Source organism: Dromiciops gliroides, chromosome 3, assembly GCF_019393635.1.
Source record: "Dromiciops gliroides isolate mDroGli1 chromosome 3, mDroGli1.pri, whole genome shotgun sequence".
Lineage (NCBI taxonomy): Eukaryota > Metazoa > Chordata > Mammalia > Microbiotheria > Microbiotheriidae > Dromiciops > Dromiciops gliroides.
Genome location: NC_057863.1, coordinates 375168076 through 375181754, shown reverse-complemented (window position 1 = coordinate 375181754; position 13679 = coordinate 375168076). Strand labels below are relative to the sequence as shown.

The 13679-nt window shown below is 33.7% G+C and overlaps 1 protein-coding gene across 1 annotated transcript in view; it reads left to right on the top strand.

Annotated features, from left to right (window-relative positions):
• The window catches only part of THSD7B (thrombospondin type 1 domain containing 7B), a 1126956-nt gene that overhangs the window by 783873 nt on the left and 329404 nt on the right, over positions 1–13679 (top strand). Inside the window, exon 13 of the mRNA XM_043994926.1 lies at positions 11939–12133. Within this exon, the coding sequence (XP_043850861.1) occupies positions 11939–12133 (195 nt within the window). The remainder of the gene's footprint in view (positions 1–11938; positions 12134–13679) is intronic.

Here is a 13679-nt window from a genome sequence, read left to right as displayed (position 1 = left end):
TAATTTTTTAGAGAATATCAACTTCAGTTGTCCACTTAATTTTAATTTAGAATGTACTGTTGGGATATGCCAACCATTATTATCTTATCTTATCTTATCTTATCTTATCTTATCTTATCTTATCTTATCTTATCTTATCTTATCTTATCTTATCTTATCTTATCTTATCTTATTATGGTGGGTACCCCAAAGTTTAAGGACACTATAGATTTGCATCCTCTCATAAACATTGCTTTTATATTCCCATAGATGTGTTTACCTTTTCTAGTCTACCAGAGGACGCAGTTAATTCAAATAAAGGCAGTTAATGAAATAGCATTATTAAAAAGTAGCAATAAAATGTCCCTCCAAAAATCTGAGACACACTCTTCCACAAGTGTATACACTGTCAGCAGGAAGAAAGTATGCAGGGAACATGTGTGCAGATTTTTTGAAGTGGAGAACACATACAATCATGTTGTAGGCAAAGTATATGTGAGGGGGAGGGGGAGGACATATGTAGGGAACATTTGCTGCTAGGGCATTTGAGGGAATTCATAAAACTGATGATTTAGTTGTTTCTGGTGATGTTTTAATCTAGATATGTAGCCTCCCTGTGATTTATAATCTCTCCTAGGAATTGTTATACTGCTTGCTACTGAGTAGGGTTCTATCAGACACAAGATTGTAAAGCTTCTCAGTGTTCTGAATTTCTGGATTCAGCTGAACTCCACTCCATAATGGGCATATTCCCTTTTCCTCAGAGAAAATGATTTTAATTTTATTATATTTCTAGGTTTTTTTAGTTGCACACCCAGTTCATTGATTTATTCATTTTCCCTTTTATTGATGTACACATTTAGAGATGTAAAATTTCCCCTCAGTATGCGTTGGCTACATCCCAATTTTTTCCCCGTGGGGCAGTAAGGGTTAAGTGACTTGCCCAGGGTCACACAGCTAGTAAGTGTTAAGTGTCTGAGGCCGGATTTGAACTCAGGTTCCTTCTGAATCCAGGGCCAGTGCTTTAACACTGGCACCATCTAGCTGCCCACCAATTAATTTTTTTTTTAGTTTGTTATTTTTTTTTGGTGAGGCCAACTGGGGTTAAGTGACTTGCCCAGGGTCACACAGCTATGTAAGTGTTAAGTTGTCTGAGGTCAGATTTGAACTCAGGTTCTCCTGAATCCAGGGCCAGTGCTTCTATCCACTGCACCACTTTAGCTGCCCCTCCATCAATTAATTTTTAACCTATGTTTTCATGCCCTTTATTGAATGTAATTTTTATTGCATTATGGTCTGAAAAAGTGCATTTAACTTTTCTGCTTTTCTCCATTTGGTTGTGAAGTTTATATGCCGTAACACATAGTCAGTTTTGTGAAGGTACTATGTACAGCTGCCAAAATTTTCCATTCATTCCCATTCAGTTTTCTCCACATATCTATAATATATAACTTTTCTAAGATACTATTCATCTCCTTAACTTCTTTCTTATTTATTTTATGATTAGAGTTACCTAACTCTGAGGAACATTGAGGTCAACCACAGTATAGTTTTACTCTATTTCCTCCTGATAATTAATGTAACTTTTCCTTTAAGAATTTGGATGCTATTCCATTTGGTATATATATTTTTAGTATTGATATCATATCATTAATGTTACATGATTGTATATGATTCCTTTTAGCAAAAGGACAGTTTCTCTGCTTGTCAACCTTTTAATTAGGGCCTATTTTACTTTTGCTTTGTCTGAGATCATGATTGATCCCCTGACTTTTTTGCATTAGCTAAAGCAGAATAGATTCATCCTCCTATTTTAACTCTATGTATGTCTGTCTCTCTGTTTGAAGTTAACTTTATGTAAATAAAATATTATTGGATTCTGGTTTCTAATTCATTCTACTATCTGCTCTTATTTTGTGGATGAGTTAGAAACGAGAATAATAATGATTTTATTTATTCTCAGTTTTGGTTAGTAGGCTATTCTTGTTAGTAATCCCAGCTCTTTTGCCTTGCATAATATCATATTCCTTGTATTCTATGTATTTTACAGGTAGCTTGCTATATCCTGTGTGGTCCGCACTGTGGTTCTTGGTATTTAAGTAGTTCCTTTCTGGCTGCTTGAAGTTTTTCTCTTAACCTAGGAGCTGTGGGATTTACCTATAATATTCCAGGGAGAGTTTCATTTTTAGAATCACTTTCAGTTGATGATCACTAGATTCTTTCCATTTTTATTTTATCCTCTGATTCTATCATATCAGGACAGTTTTCTTCAATAATTTCTCAAAAGATGATGTCAGGGCTGTTCTTTTTCTCTTCATCTCAAAACTTTCTTGACATCATTATAACAAAACAATTCCCTTCTTTTGTTTTTTCTTTTTGTTTTTTTTTTGTAGGGCAATGAGGGTCACACAGGCTAGTAACTGTCAAGAGTTTGAGGCCAGATTGAACGCAGGTCTCTTGATTCCAGGGACTTGTGTTATACCCCCTCTCTTTCTTTTTTCACTCCAGCCCCCTGCCAAGGTCATCTCCTCTACAAGTAAAAGTGACATAATTCCCTCCAAGTTTCTCCAATATGTTATACCCTCAATGATCTTTTTTCCCCCATTTTAAAATCTTTAATATTTGCCTATTATCTTCTATCTTCTTACCCATTTACTTCAAAAATCTTCACTAGACCCTACTATTCTCTCAAGCTACAGTCATTAAATCACTTCCCTTTTTCATCCACACTCCTTGAATTAGCTATGTCCACTTAGTTCCTTCACTTTTTCTAATGCCTAAATACTACAGTCTGGATTCAAACCTCATTACTTTGTGGAAAATTCTCTCCAAAGTTGCCAGAGATCTTTTTATTTCCAAATCTTATGGGCTTCTCTCTGTCCTAATCCTACTCTAAGTGCTGTATGTTACACCTTTGACCACTCTTTCCTATCTGAGTTTTCTTGACTCTATTCTCTCATTATTTTCCTAATTGACTGACCATTTCTCAATTTACTTTGGTAGATTTTCACCATTCATGTCACCCTCCATATCTTAAAGTTTCTCTAGTTTCTGCCTTAGTCCTCCTCTACTTTTATATGCTCTCATTTAGTAAATTTAGCTATCTTCATTATGTAAATGGGGCAGCTAGTTTTGCAGAGTGGATAGAATAGCAGCCATGGAGTCAGAAGACTTTGTCTTTCTGAGTTCAAATCTGCCCTCAGACAATTATTACTGTGTGACCTTGGGGCAAGTCATTTGTTCCCATTTGTATTAGTTCCTGATTTATAAAATGAGATGGAGAAGGAAATGACAAAGCACTTCAGTCTCTTTGCCAAGAGAACCCCAAATTGGGGTCATGAAGAGTTAGACATGAACTGAAATAGCTGAACAAGAACATGTACATATATATGTAATACACATATATCCATATGTGTATTTACATATACATATACATACATATAACATATTTTCACCATCATTTCTCACTGCCATTATTACAAGGGCTATCTAGTTGATTTCTCTGACTCAATCTCTTTAAAGCATCCTGCATGCACAGTTGTCAAAACAATTTCCCTTAAACCAGATCATGTAACTCCTTGATAAACTCCATTGCTTTTTATTGCCTCTCAAATCAAATATAAACTCTGTTTATTTTTAAGTCTTTTTAATCCTTGCAATGACTCTATGCTTCAGTTTCTTCCCCTGCCCCAACATGCTATCATCTAGCCAAAACTGGATTTCTCTGTTTCTTCATATACAGCCATTGTCCTGGTTTTAGACCTGACACAAGTTAGTACACTGGAGCAAAATAAGACTCTTGTAGGTGATTATATAATTAGCCAAAGGAAGTTCACTTACCAATATCAAGAGAAATATAGGCAGTATAGATACCTCAAGTTGATTCATATGTCAAAGAACTCCTTACTAGAATTACCCATTGTCATCGACCACCAAACATCAGAGAGCCCATGGAACTCATCATGATTTCATTGCACTCAGGTTTATGAGAAATTGATTGATATCCATAGTCTGAGCTTTTATGTCTATGGGCTCACAGAATATCTCAATACTTTTAAAGCACAATAAAAAAACAGCCTAATTCAAATGGTGTATGTATGTTTTGTGAGGGTGGGGACAGTTAGAATTTTCTCTTGCCATTTTCCATTTTCTATCTCTCACAGTTTTAACCTGGCAATGCCTCTAGGCTTGGAATGCACACCTGCCTTACATCTACAATTCTAAAAGACCCTCTCTTCATTTACAAATGCATTAAGGCTCCATTTTCTGTAGTCATCTCACTGTTACTATCCTCCCTCCCAAATGACCTCATATTGCATTACTTTGCCTGTATTTATATTCATGCTGTATATGCTTATATATTCATTTTCCGTCTCCCTTATTAGACTATCAGCTTTTTAAGAGAAGATATTGTTTCATTCTTTGTATGTATATTTCTCAAGCTAGGGTCAAGGCCTGGCATGGAGTAAGTGCTTAATAATTCTTCACTGATTAGTTGATTGAAGATACTTTTTATTGGGGACCTCTGTAGGAGAAAGAAAAGAAAGACTTTAACTGAAGAAGAAGGAATTTGTGAAAAATGGTTAAGAGATTCTGGAATTGTTGAATAAGGCCAGAGATTAATTTTGGAATGGGAATTATGGGAGAATATAAGGAAAGGTGTAAGCAGCAGAAAAGGCAGAGTTAATATCTAGAAGAAGGGCTTAGGAGAAGCAGAAGAAGAAGATGAAAGAAAGATATTTAGAACTTGAAGAGACCTTAAAGGTCATCAATTCCAACATTCTAATTTTATAGATGAGGAAACTGGCACAGAGAGATTATGTGATTTGCCCAGAGTCACACAGCTAATTTCTGAAATATGATTTGAACCCAAATATTCCCTAGACTAAGTCATACAATGTTTCTACTAATCTGTGCTGACTCTAGAGTAGCAGGAGGCAGAAAAGGAAAATGAATTAAAAGAACAAAATCTGAAGATTTCCAAAGGGAAGGTCTTCTGATCTCTATCCTTTATGGGTAAACAAATGAAGGAAACAAGCATCTATAAAGTGCCTACTGTGTCCTTACAACACCTCCTAGCGGTAAGGGCTGCTATGTCATATGACTTATCCAGGGTCACATAGCTATTGTTTAATGCCAGATTTGAGTTGTTTTTTTTTTTTTCATTCCAGGCTCAGAACTCTATTCTTTGTGCTACCTAGCTTCCCAAAAGAGGCATCAAATTTCTCTTGGGGCCAAATGATCCTTTTTCTTCATGCCAGTATAGAAAGAAAAGCATGATGTGGAAAGATGCTGGCATATAGGCACCCTAAATCCTAAGAAACATTTAGTCTACTGGCAAACTGTAATTCCTTATAGGTATCATAGTCATGACCAAATTTGGACAAAAGACTATGGAAAAGGGAAAGTAAAGATTCTATCTATTCTTCATTTTTCTCCCTATAAAACTTTAAATGCCTCAAGAATATGGGCTCTATGTATCTTTTATTTATGTTTATCTTCATATCATGTCCAAGGCCTTGCAGAGATGAAGGTCAAGTAGTCGTCAATGTCTGCTGAATTGAGCTACAAGAATAAGAAAAGGAAAAAAATATCCCCATGTTGCTGGAATTCTTCAGAACCTTCACTACAAGTCATCCCATTTTGATTTGTATCTTTTTTGCATTTTCATCTTCCATCTTTTCCCCTTGTTCTTGGATAGAATCTCCGATATGACAAATTAGCCCTCCAAGGAATTTACTATTTTTAAATAGTGGTTAACCTTTTAACAAGGGCTGGCAGATATCTGCAATCTATTATAGCAAGATAACTCATTATTTTAAAATATAATCTAGTTGCAAGAGTCTAAGCAGTGGTAGAGATCTTTATGTTGGGTTGAGCTCTAATTATTAGCCCATGCCATCTCTTCTCCATGTGTTCTCTTCTTGTTTCTCATATATGTGTTGTTGTTGCTGCTGTTTCTTAGCTAGTTTTAAAAAGTTTTAAAGAAACTATCAGATTTCAATAAGTACTTGGTTAAGTAACTCATATGAGAGAAAACTTTAAAGAAAGCAATTTTTGTTCCTTATTTCATTTTTAACAGTAATAATTTGATTTTATCTCAAGAAATTAGCATTTTGAACTTTAAGAAATCTGAAAAATACATTAGATGAAATCTATAATTGTATGGCAAGGAATGTCAATCACCACAAACTCTGAATCCTTAAAAATACTATAACGGACACAAAGTAATTGCTTAATAAATGCTTGTTGACTTAGAAAGAGTGTTTATATTGTCTCAGAGCATAGCACTGGAGGATACTATGACTTTTATTTCAAAGATTATATGATATAGTCTTTTAGGTTATTCAAAGAGGGCAGAGTCAAGATGGTGGAGCCAAGAGTCACAAATATTAAAGTTATCACAGAACCTCTCCTACAAAATGACCACAAAATGTCAAATGAGATTCTGAGTGGAAAATCCATGAAAAGGTCAGTCAATCATTGTGCTGGCCCAGGACAAAATAAAGAGGTGTGCAGACAATGGGATGAGGGCTGGTTGGGAGCACTGCACAGATTGCAGAGGAAGCTGCACCATGATCCTTAGAGGCAGCATCTACAGTGATGGGAGCAGCAGGCACACTGAATGAAAAGTGATTGAACACCTAGTCAGAAAAAGATTCCAGGGGGGCCTCTAATGCTAGTACTGTTAGCAAGATCTGACAGCATTTAGAGGTCCTTCACCCATTACTCAGTTCAGGGTCACAGTTTCAGGGTAGAGAGAAGTAATCACAGTTAAGAAGGAGCAGAGGCCCTTTGTGGGTAAGGATTAGGGTTAAAAAAGCAGTAGGGCTTCTTTAAGGTGGTGTGATTTAGAGAGAGATCTGGTCACAGTCAGACCTCATTCCCAAGCAATAAATGATAATCAGTTACCCTTCTTTCCAAATAATCCATATTTTCACTTTTCTCCATTACTGCAAATAAACAGGATTTTACTCAATAGTCTTGAATGAAATTTCCACGTTCCTACTAATTATACTGTTAATAGTTTGTAGAATTTCAAAATGTGCTAAATTATTCATTAAGAGTTTCTTGCTTAAGTTTATTATCCAGCGTTTAATTACTAGTTTTGCTCCAGAGAAGTAGTAGGAAAAAATATCAAAAATTTTTCCAATCTTGAGTACTGCTAAAAAAATTATTTTTCTGAAGATTTTAATGGTGAATTTAATTAGAATTTTAACTAAAAACTGCTGTTTTACATCCTCCATATTGTTATTGCAGACAGGTTTAAACTTGACACAACACAAATTCTCTAAATTAACTTAAGATTGATTATCTAAGCTTGCAATTAAAACAGTATTCTTTTGAAAGCAACTGGAGGTCAAGGCCCTTTCCTTTTTTGCAGTATTCTGTAATGATTAAAATAATGAAAAATACAGCAAACACAGTTGATGTTGTCATGCCTTTTGTCACTTGAGAGTGTCCCTAGTATATGGATAAAAAAGATCATTAAACAAAAACTAACCTGACAAGAAGCACATGTTCACTCTGGAAAATTATTACAGTTTTTATGCATTTGTTATATCCATTAATGAATTGTCCCCAAGGACAGTTTATAAGTTCTTCATATTACTTCAGACCTTCAGATAGTTGAAAAGTGTATTCAGATGACAACTACTCTTAATTATGTTTAGGATAAATTTATATTTCAGAATTGTAAATATTATGGACAAATAAAATGTTCTCCCAACTATGCCATAAAATATATCTTAATGTAATATAATGTTGATGATGATGATGATATATTGTAGTATTATGAGGAAAATGTTTATAAACTGGACAATACAAGTATGAGTTATTTATTGTTACTATATTCTCATTCCAACCTTTTCAATGTTATCGCATTCTCATAGTTAATGTTTGTGAGGTATTAGGTACTTACTTAATCATCTCTCTTTCCCTTCTTCATTCATAGATAATCTATGATAGAAAGATCTAAGAACCTATAGCTATACATATATATATATATACATACACATATGTATATAAATACACACATATGTATACACACACCTATATACAGATGTGTGTATATATAGTATGTGTGTATTTATAGTATAGTGTATATATACATTGTATATATACATATATACATACATATACATACATACAAACACATATATACTGTGTGTATATATATATATATATATATATATATAGTGTGTGTATTTATGTTTTTGTGTGTGTATATAGAAACATATATGCCTAGTGGTGGGCTTCAGATTAAAAAATACTACTCATAGGGGCAACTAGGTGGTACAGTAGATAAAGCTCTAGCCCTGGATTCAGGAGGACCTGAATTCAAATCCCATCTCAGACACTTGACACTTACTAACTATGTGACCCTGGGCAAGTCACTTAATTCTCATTGTGACCCCCCAAAAAAAATACAAGTCATATTTTGTTGTTGTTGTCACTATTAATAGTTTTAGTAGTGGTGTTGTTCTCTCTATAATAGTATTTTTGGGATCCAAAACTATGTATGGGATATCGACATAAATGATGCTACTTTCCAACAGTTCTGGTTTTGATATTAAAATGATGAAAACCCCTGAAATTAAACTAATTCTTCACCTATCTTATTGAATCCAATACTTACAGCAAATGGTTTAGTTGTAAATTTTACCACCAAATTGTTGAACATCTAGGAGAAGGGGAGGAGAAAATCATCAAAGAGATTAACATTTTGCAATAGGCAGTTGCTAAGTTTCTTCTCCATGTCTATACAATAAATTAAGAAAAGGCAAGAAAATTATTTCTGTAAATAAACATATTTTTAAAAACACTTTTTTTCTAGCAACAATATTGAAACAGTAGTTTTATGTAGGGCATTAATTTTACCATAATTCTTTCATATTAAAAATAGTCTAACACTAAAATAAAAGTGATCATAGTTAACATTGAGATAACTATTCCAAACTCTTCTTTGGATTACTCCATAGACTAAAATGATATACAAAGTATTTTTGTCCAGAAAATAGTCCAATTTGAGAGGAAATAAACTAACATTTATAAAATTAGACAGAAGGATCAAAAGATAGGCAAGAAAAATTATATTTGTTTCTCAAACAAGATGACTGAAAGAACATCAGTGTCTATTGACTTATGTCTACTTTCTCATCCATAGAGAAAAATTTCAGACAATTTATGTAGGTATCACAGGCTTGTTGGCATATATCAGAAGAGACCATGCATGCTTTTCAAAAGGAATACTCCAAATCTTTATTTTCTTACAATATCAGAATCTAAAAAAGAGTAGCAAATAGAAAGCCCTGATACGATTATTGTTGGTTGATTATAGACTTTAAAATTTTTATCTGGTAGCAGTAAATACTGACTTAAAGTCCCCTATCCAACAAGATTCCTACCATGTCTATGTCAGAATTATTCACTTTTCCTTAAAAAAATAAAAGAGAAGCTATAACCTTGTCTGATGATCCTCTGATTATTAATATCAAGTATACCATAAAACAGGGATATGGATTTTTTTAAAGGATTTTGACACTGCCCTCAAGAAATGAATTCACTCTCATAAACTCATGCAAAATGTATAGGGAGTTGCAGGTAGTGTTAAATGATTCAAAAAGGGAGATCCCTTACAAAATGTTAGAATTATGAGAGCTGCTTGAAAAGAATATTAGGAAACAAATATAGAAAACATGTTTTTTAATCTTTATGCCTTGCTAAGACATACTCCAAGTCAACAAGAAAGCCTTTATTTTTGATGCGGAACTTGTGGCCCTGTTTGTGGATGATTCGGTGATTGTTGTCCCATGACCTGGAACAATACCGAGCCTGTTATATGAGATGCATAATCACTCAAACATATTCGACTAAAATAAAACTATGGGGGAAATTTATTGCATGGATAATGACCAGATACAAATTCAACAAGTATTATTAAGTACCTACTATGTGCACATTACTATGAAAACCACTGAGGTTCCAATGAGAAGAAAAAAATATATTCTGCCTTCATGAATCCTACATTCTACTGAAGGGGAAGTATTCACACACACACACACACACAAAATCTTATTAAATGTAGGCAAAAGTCTTTAAGGAAGTCAAAGAGAGCAGTGACAACTGTTGGGATCAGGATTAAAAAAAAAAGTTTTATATGGGGAAATACTTGGATTAAGCCTTGAAGGGAGTCAGGATTCCATGGGCAGAGGTGAGGAGGGATATATAGCTGGTTGGAGAACTATAGTTCTTATCTCTGAGTATGTGCATCTTGGACAGCTTTTACAAATATATAATGAACTGGACACAGAACTGATCATTATGAAAAGAATGAACAGGACTGTGTTGATGAAATTGCAAAGTGGTTTTTGTTGCTATTTGGGTTTGGGTTTTTTTTTTTTGGATCCCAAGCTTCTAGGTGAAACAAATTTCAGTCATCAATTTCAATACTGTTGTTCTGGTAATGCGGTATATCTTCACATCATGAATCTCTGAACCACAATCTCTGAAGCCTTCAAGTTAGTGATCATGTAGACAATAATGAGGATGTATATAACAGACCTGAGAAGAATATAATACTTACAAATGAGGGATTATGCATGAGAGATATTATGAAAGATGTTATCAAAGAAATGCTTGATCAAAAAATCTGGGCTGGTCAAATTACCAAGAGAATGTGAAGATCACTAGGACATTAGGGGTACTCCTTCTCTTGAAGTTATGGTAGGACATGAACAAGTGCCACACAGCTGGAAGCTCTGTTTTTTGGCTATGTTTTTCCTGGGAGTTTTCATTTCGGGATGTCTTTTAGGAGATAACTGGTGGATTTTTTATATTTCTATTTTTCCCTCTGTTTCTAAGAGATCTTGGCAATTATCTTTTACAATATTTTGAAATATAATATCTTTCTCTATCTCTCCCTCTCTCATCATGACATTCAGAGAGTTCCATGATTTAGTTTAGTTTTGTTTATTTTTCTTCTCCATCTATTTTCCAGATCAGTTGTTTGTGCTATTGGATGTCTTACATTTTCTTCTATTTTTCAGCATTTTTACTTTGTTTTAAAATTTCTTATAGCCTCATGCAATCATTAACTTCTATTTGATCCATCCTAATTTTCCTAGGAATTTGTTGTTTGGGAAAGGGTTTGTATCTCTTTTGCCTCTGAGGTGAGATTTGACACACACACACTGCCTGTGTAACTGAGCAAGTTAGGTTATCTCTAAGTTTTCTAAGGAGCTCTAGGAGACTCTCACATATTCATTGCCTACCTGCATTTTCAAAGGAAAATTCTCATCCAGAAGTTCCTTATAACAAGGAAATCACATGTCCTTATTGCTATCCTTATATGTTGTATATCTCAAATAGGTGGTCTCATCCCCATACAAGGAAGGAGATTGTGCCTTAATTATGCCTCTCAGAATCCTTATCTAAATTCTTGGCCTAGGTCATGTGCTTACCTCTATTGAGTTGTTCTGCTGATGACCCCAGCTGTTTGTTTTCTGTCCCCACTCAAATTAATTTGTATTTATTATCTTGGTACATTTTATGTGTTCCCAGTAGACTCTTTATGCAAAGGGCTTGGTTTATCACTGTCTTTGTAGCTAAAGTAAATTCCACAGTACCTTGTAGTGGTAGGTGTTCAACAATAATACTAACTGGTATTTATTCAATAGCTCTTTCAAGTTTACAAAGTATTTTTACAAACATTATCTTTTTCATGCCCCCCAAAATCTGTTAGATTCATAGTAGAATTTTTATTATTAGTTCTACTTTACAAATGAGAAAACTAAGGCTTTATGGCATTGAGTTGAAGCCACAGAGATGTAAACTATGCAGGGCAGTATTTGAATGCAGGTCTCCCTGATTGCACAACCTGCACTCAACCCACACTGCTTAAGAAATGTTTCTGAAATTAGATTGAATTAGTAATCTTGGACTCTGTCTTGTATTTTAGGTATCACATGTCTCTCTGATGATAACCAGTCTGCAGAAATGATTGACTGCCTTAAGTGGGCAGGGGACACACCTCCACTTGTGCAAGAGTGTCATGTCCCCTGCCGAGATGACTGTATGTTCACTCCATGGTCAAAATTCACCCCATGCTCAACAGATTGTGACACTCTGAGGACCCGCCGCCGACAGTTGACAGGTAGGATCACATCCTTATATTCTTATGTCAGATAATGAAATAGTTGTTTCTGAAGAAATTCTGTACCATTGTCAACTATATGATGTATTTTCATACCTAGTTGGAAATCTACTTCGTGTTTATCATGGTAAAAATGGATTTTGTTCCAATGTTTATCTTGTACTAAGATTTTGTTGTTCTTGATTTTCATTTGAATCATCTTAGTATTCTACTCTGAAGATAATCATAATTTGAGAACTAAGAATTATAGGAAGAACAATACAAAACTAAAGAAGAATAAAGCTTAATATAACTTGAGGAATTAAGAATATATGATCATTCAACAACACATGTACCTTTGTAATGCCAGTTGCCTTGATTCAGGAACATTTTCTCCATATACACAATTTCAAAGCATATCACAAACTCAAATCTTGGCAATTTCCCACAATTAAATTGTTAAAAAAATATTTGAACAGATATTGTTACATAGCCTTCTATTAAGTGTGTTTGAGATTCTTGATCCCCTATGGGATACTATCTCCTCATTTTTAAGATGAGAACATTGATCCAGGTGACCTTTTAGTGTGTCTTCTATCTCTAAATCTATATGATGCAATATGATATGATATGATACAATGTGATGGGATGGGATATGATCTAAGAATTTATAATATTTTTAAATAAAAATCACCATTGATCTGCTCATTTATAGAATAGATGTATTTGTTGATTTTTCATCATTTCATATGTTCCCACAAGTGGTCTAATTTCTTTTTAAGTAAAGTTCTTCTTAATAAATAAATTGTTCAATAAGACTTGGAGTACATAAATATTAAGATGCTTTAATACTTTAAAATAGTTGTTCACCCTCACACACCAAATGACATAACCAATTAGCACATGTATACATAAATATTATTAAAGTTTAAACAATACTAATCCTCCAGTGCCCACTGAGATTAGAGGGCATTTCCTTTTAAAGTGAGGAATTCATATAGATTGGCAATTAGTTCATATTTCTTGATGATTTCCATTTTATATCTGAACATTGAGAGTGGGAAAAATGTGAAAGGCCTGTGAGATTTCTTCATCTTAAGTCTGAATACAGTGGGCTGTAGGATTTGTAAAACTTAATGAATTTTATTTTATGCAATATGCCTTTTATGTAAATATTGAAATTGTTCATTTTCAGCATCATTTAAAATAAGCATTGCTCATTCTAAAAGATTCTTATATTTTGGATTCTAAACAAAATTAGAATTTCTCTTCAAATTATTAACTTGCTGATGTGTAGCAAATTGCTTGATGTTTCTGTGGCTTTGTTTGCCAAAATAACTGGTCAATTAACATATGCGCATCATTGTAGGAAGGAGAGGAAATTAGTTATCAGTGGAAAAAATCAGTCAAACAAATAATTTTGTTTTTAAGTAGACTAATTGGTTTTAATTTTAACTAATTGATTTTAATTTTAAGTAATTGATTTTAATTTTTCTACTTTTCAACTAATTACTTTAATATTATGAACCTGTTTGCTATAAGTATGTTGAGAATAAAATTAATAACA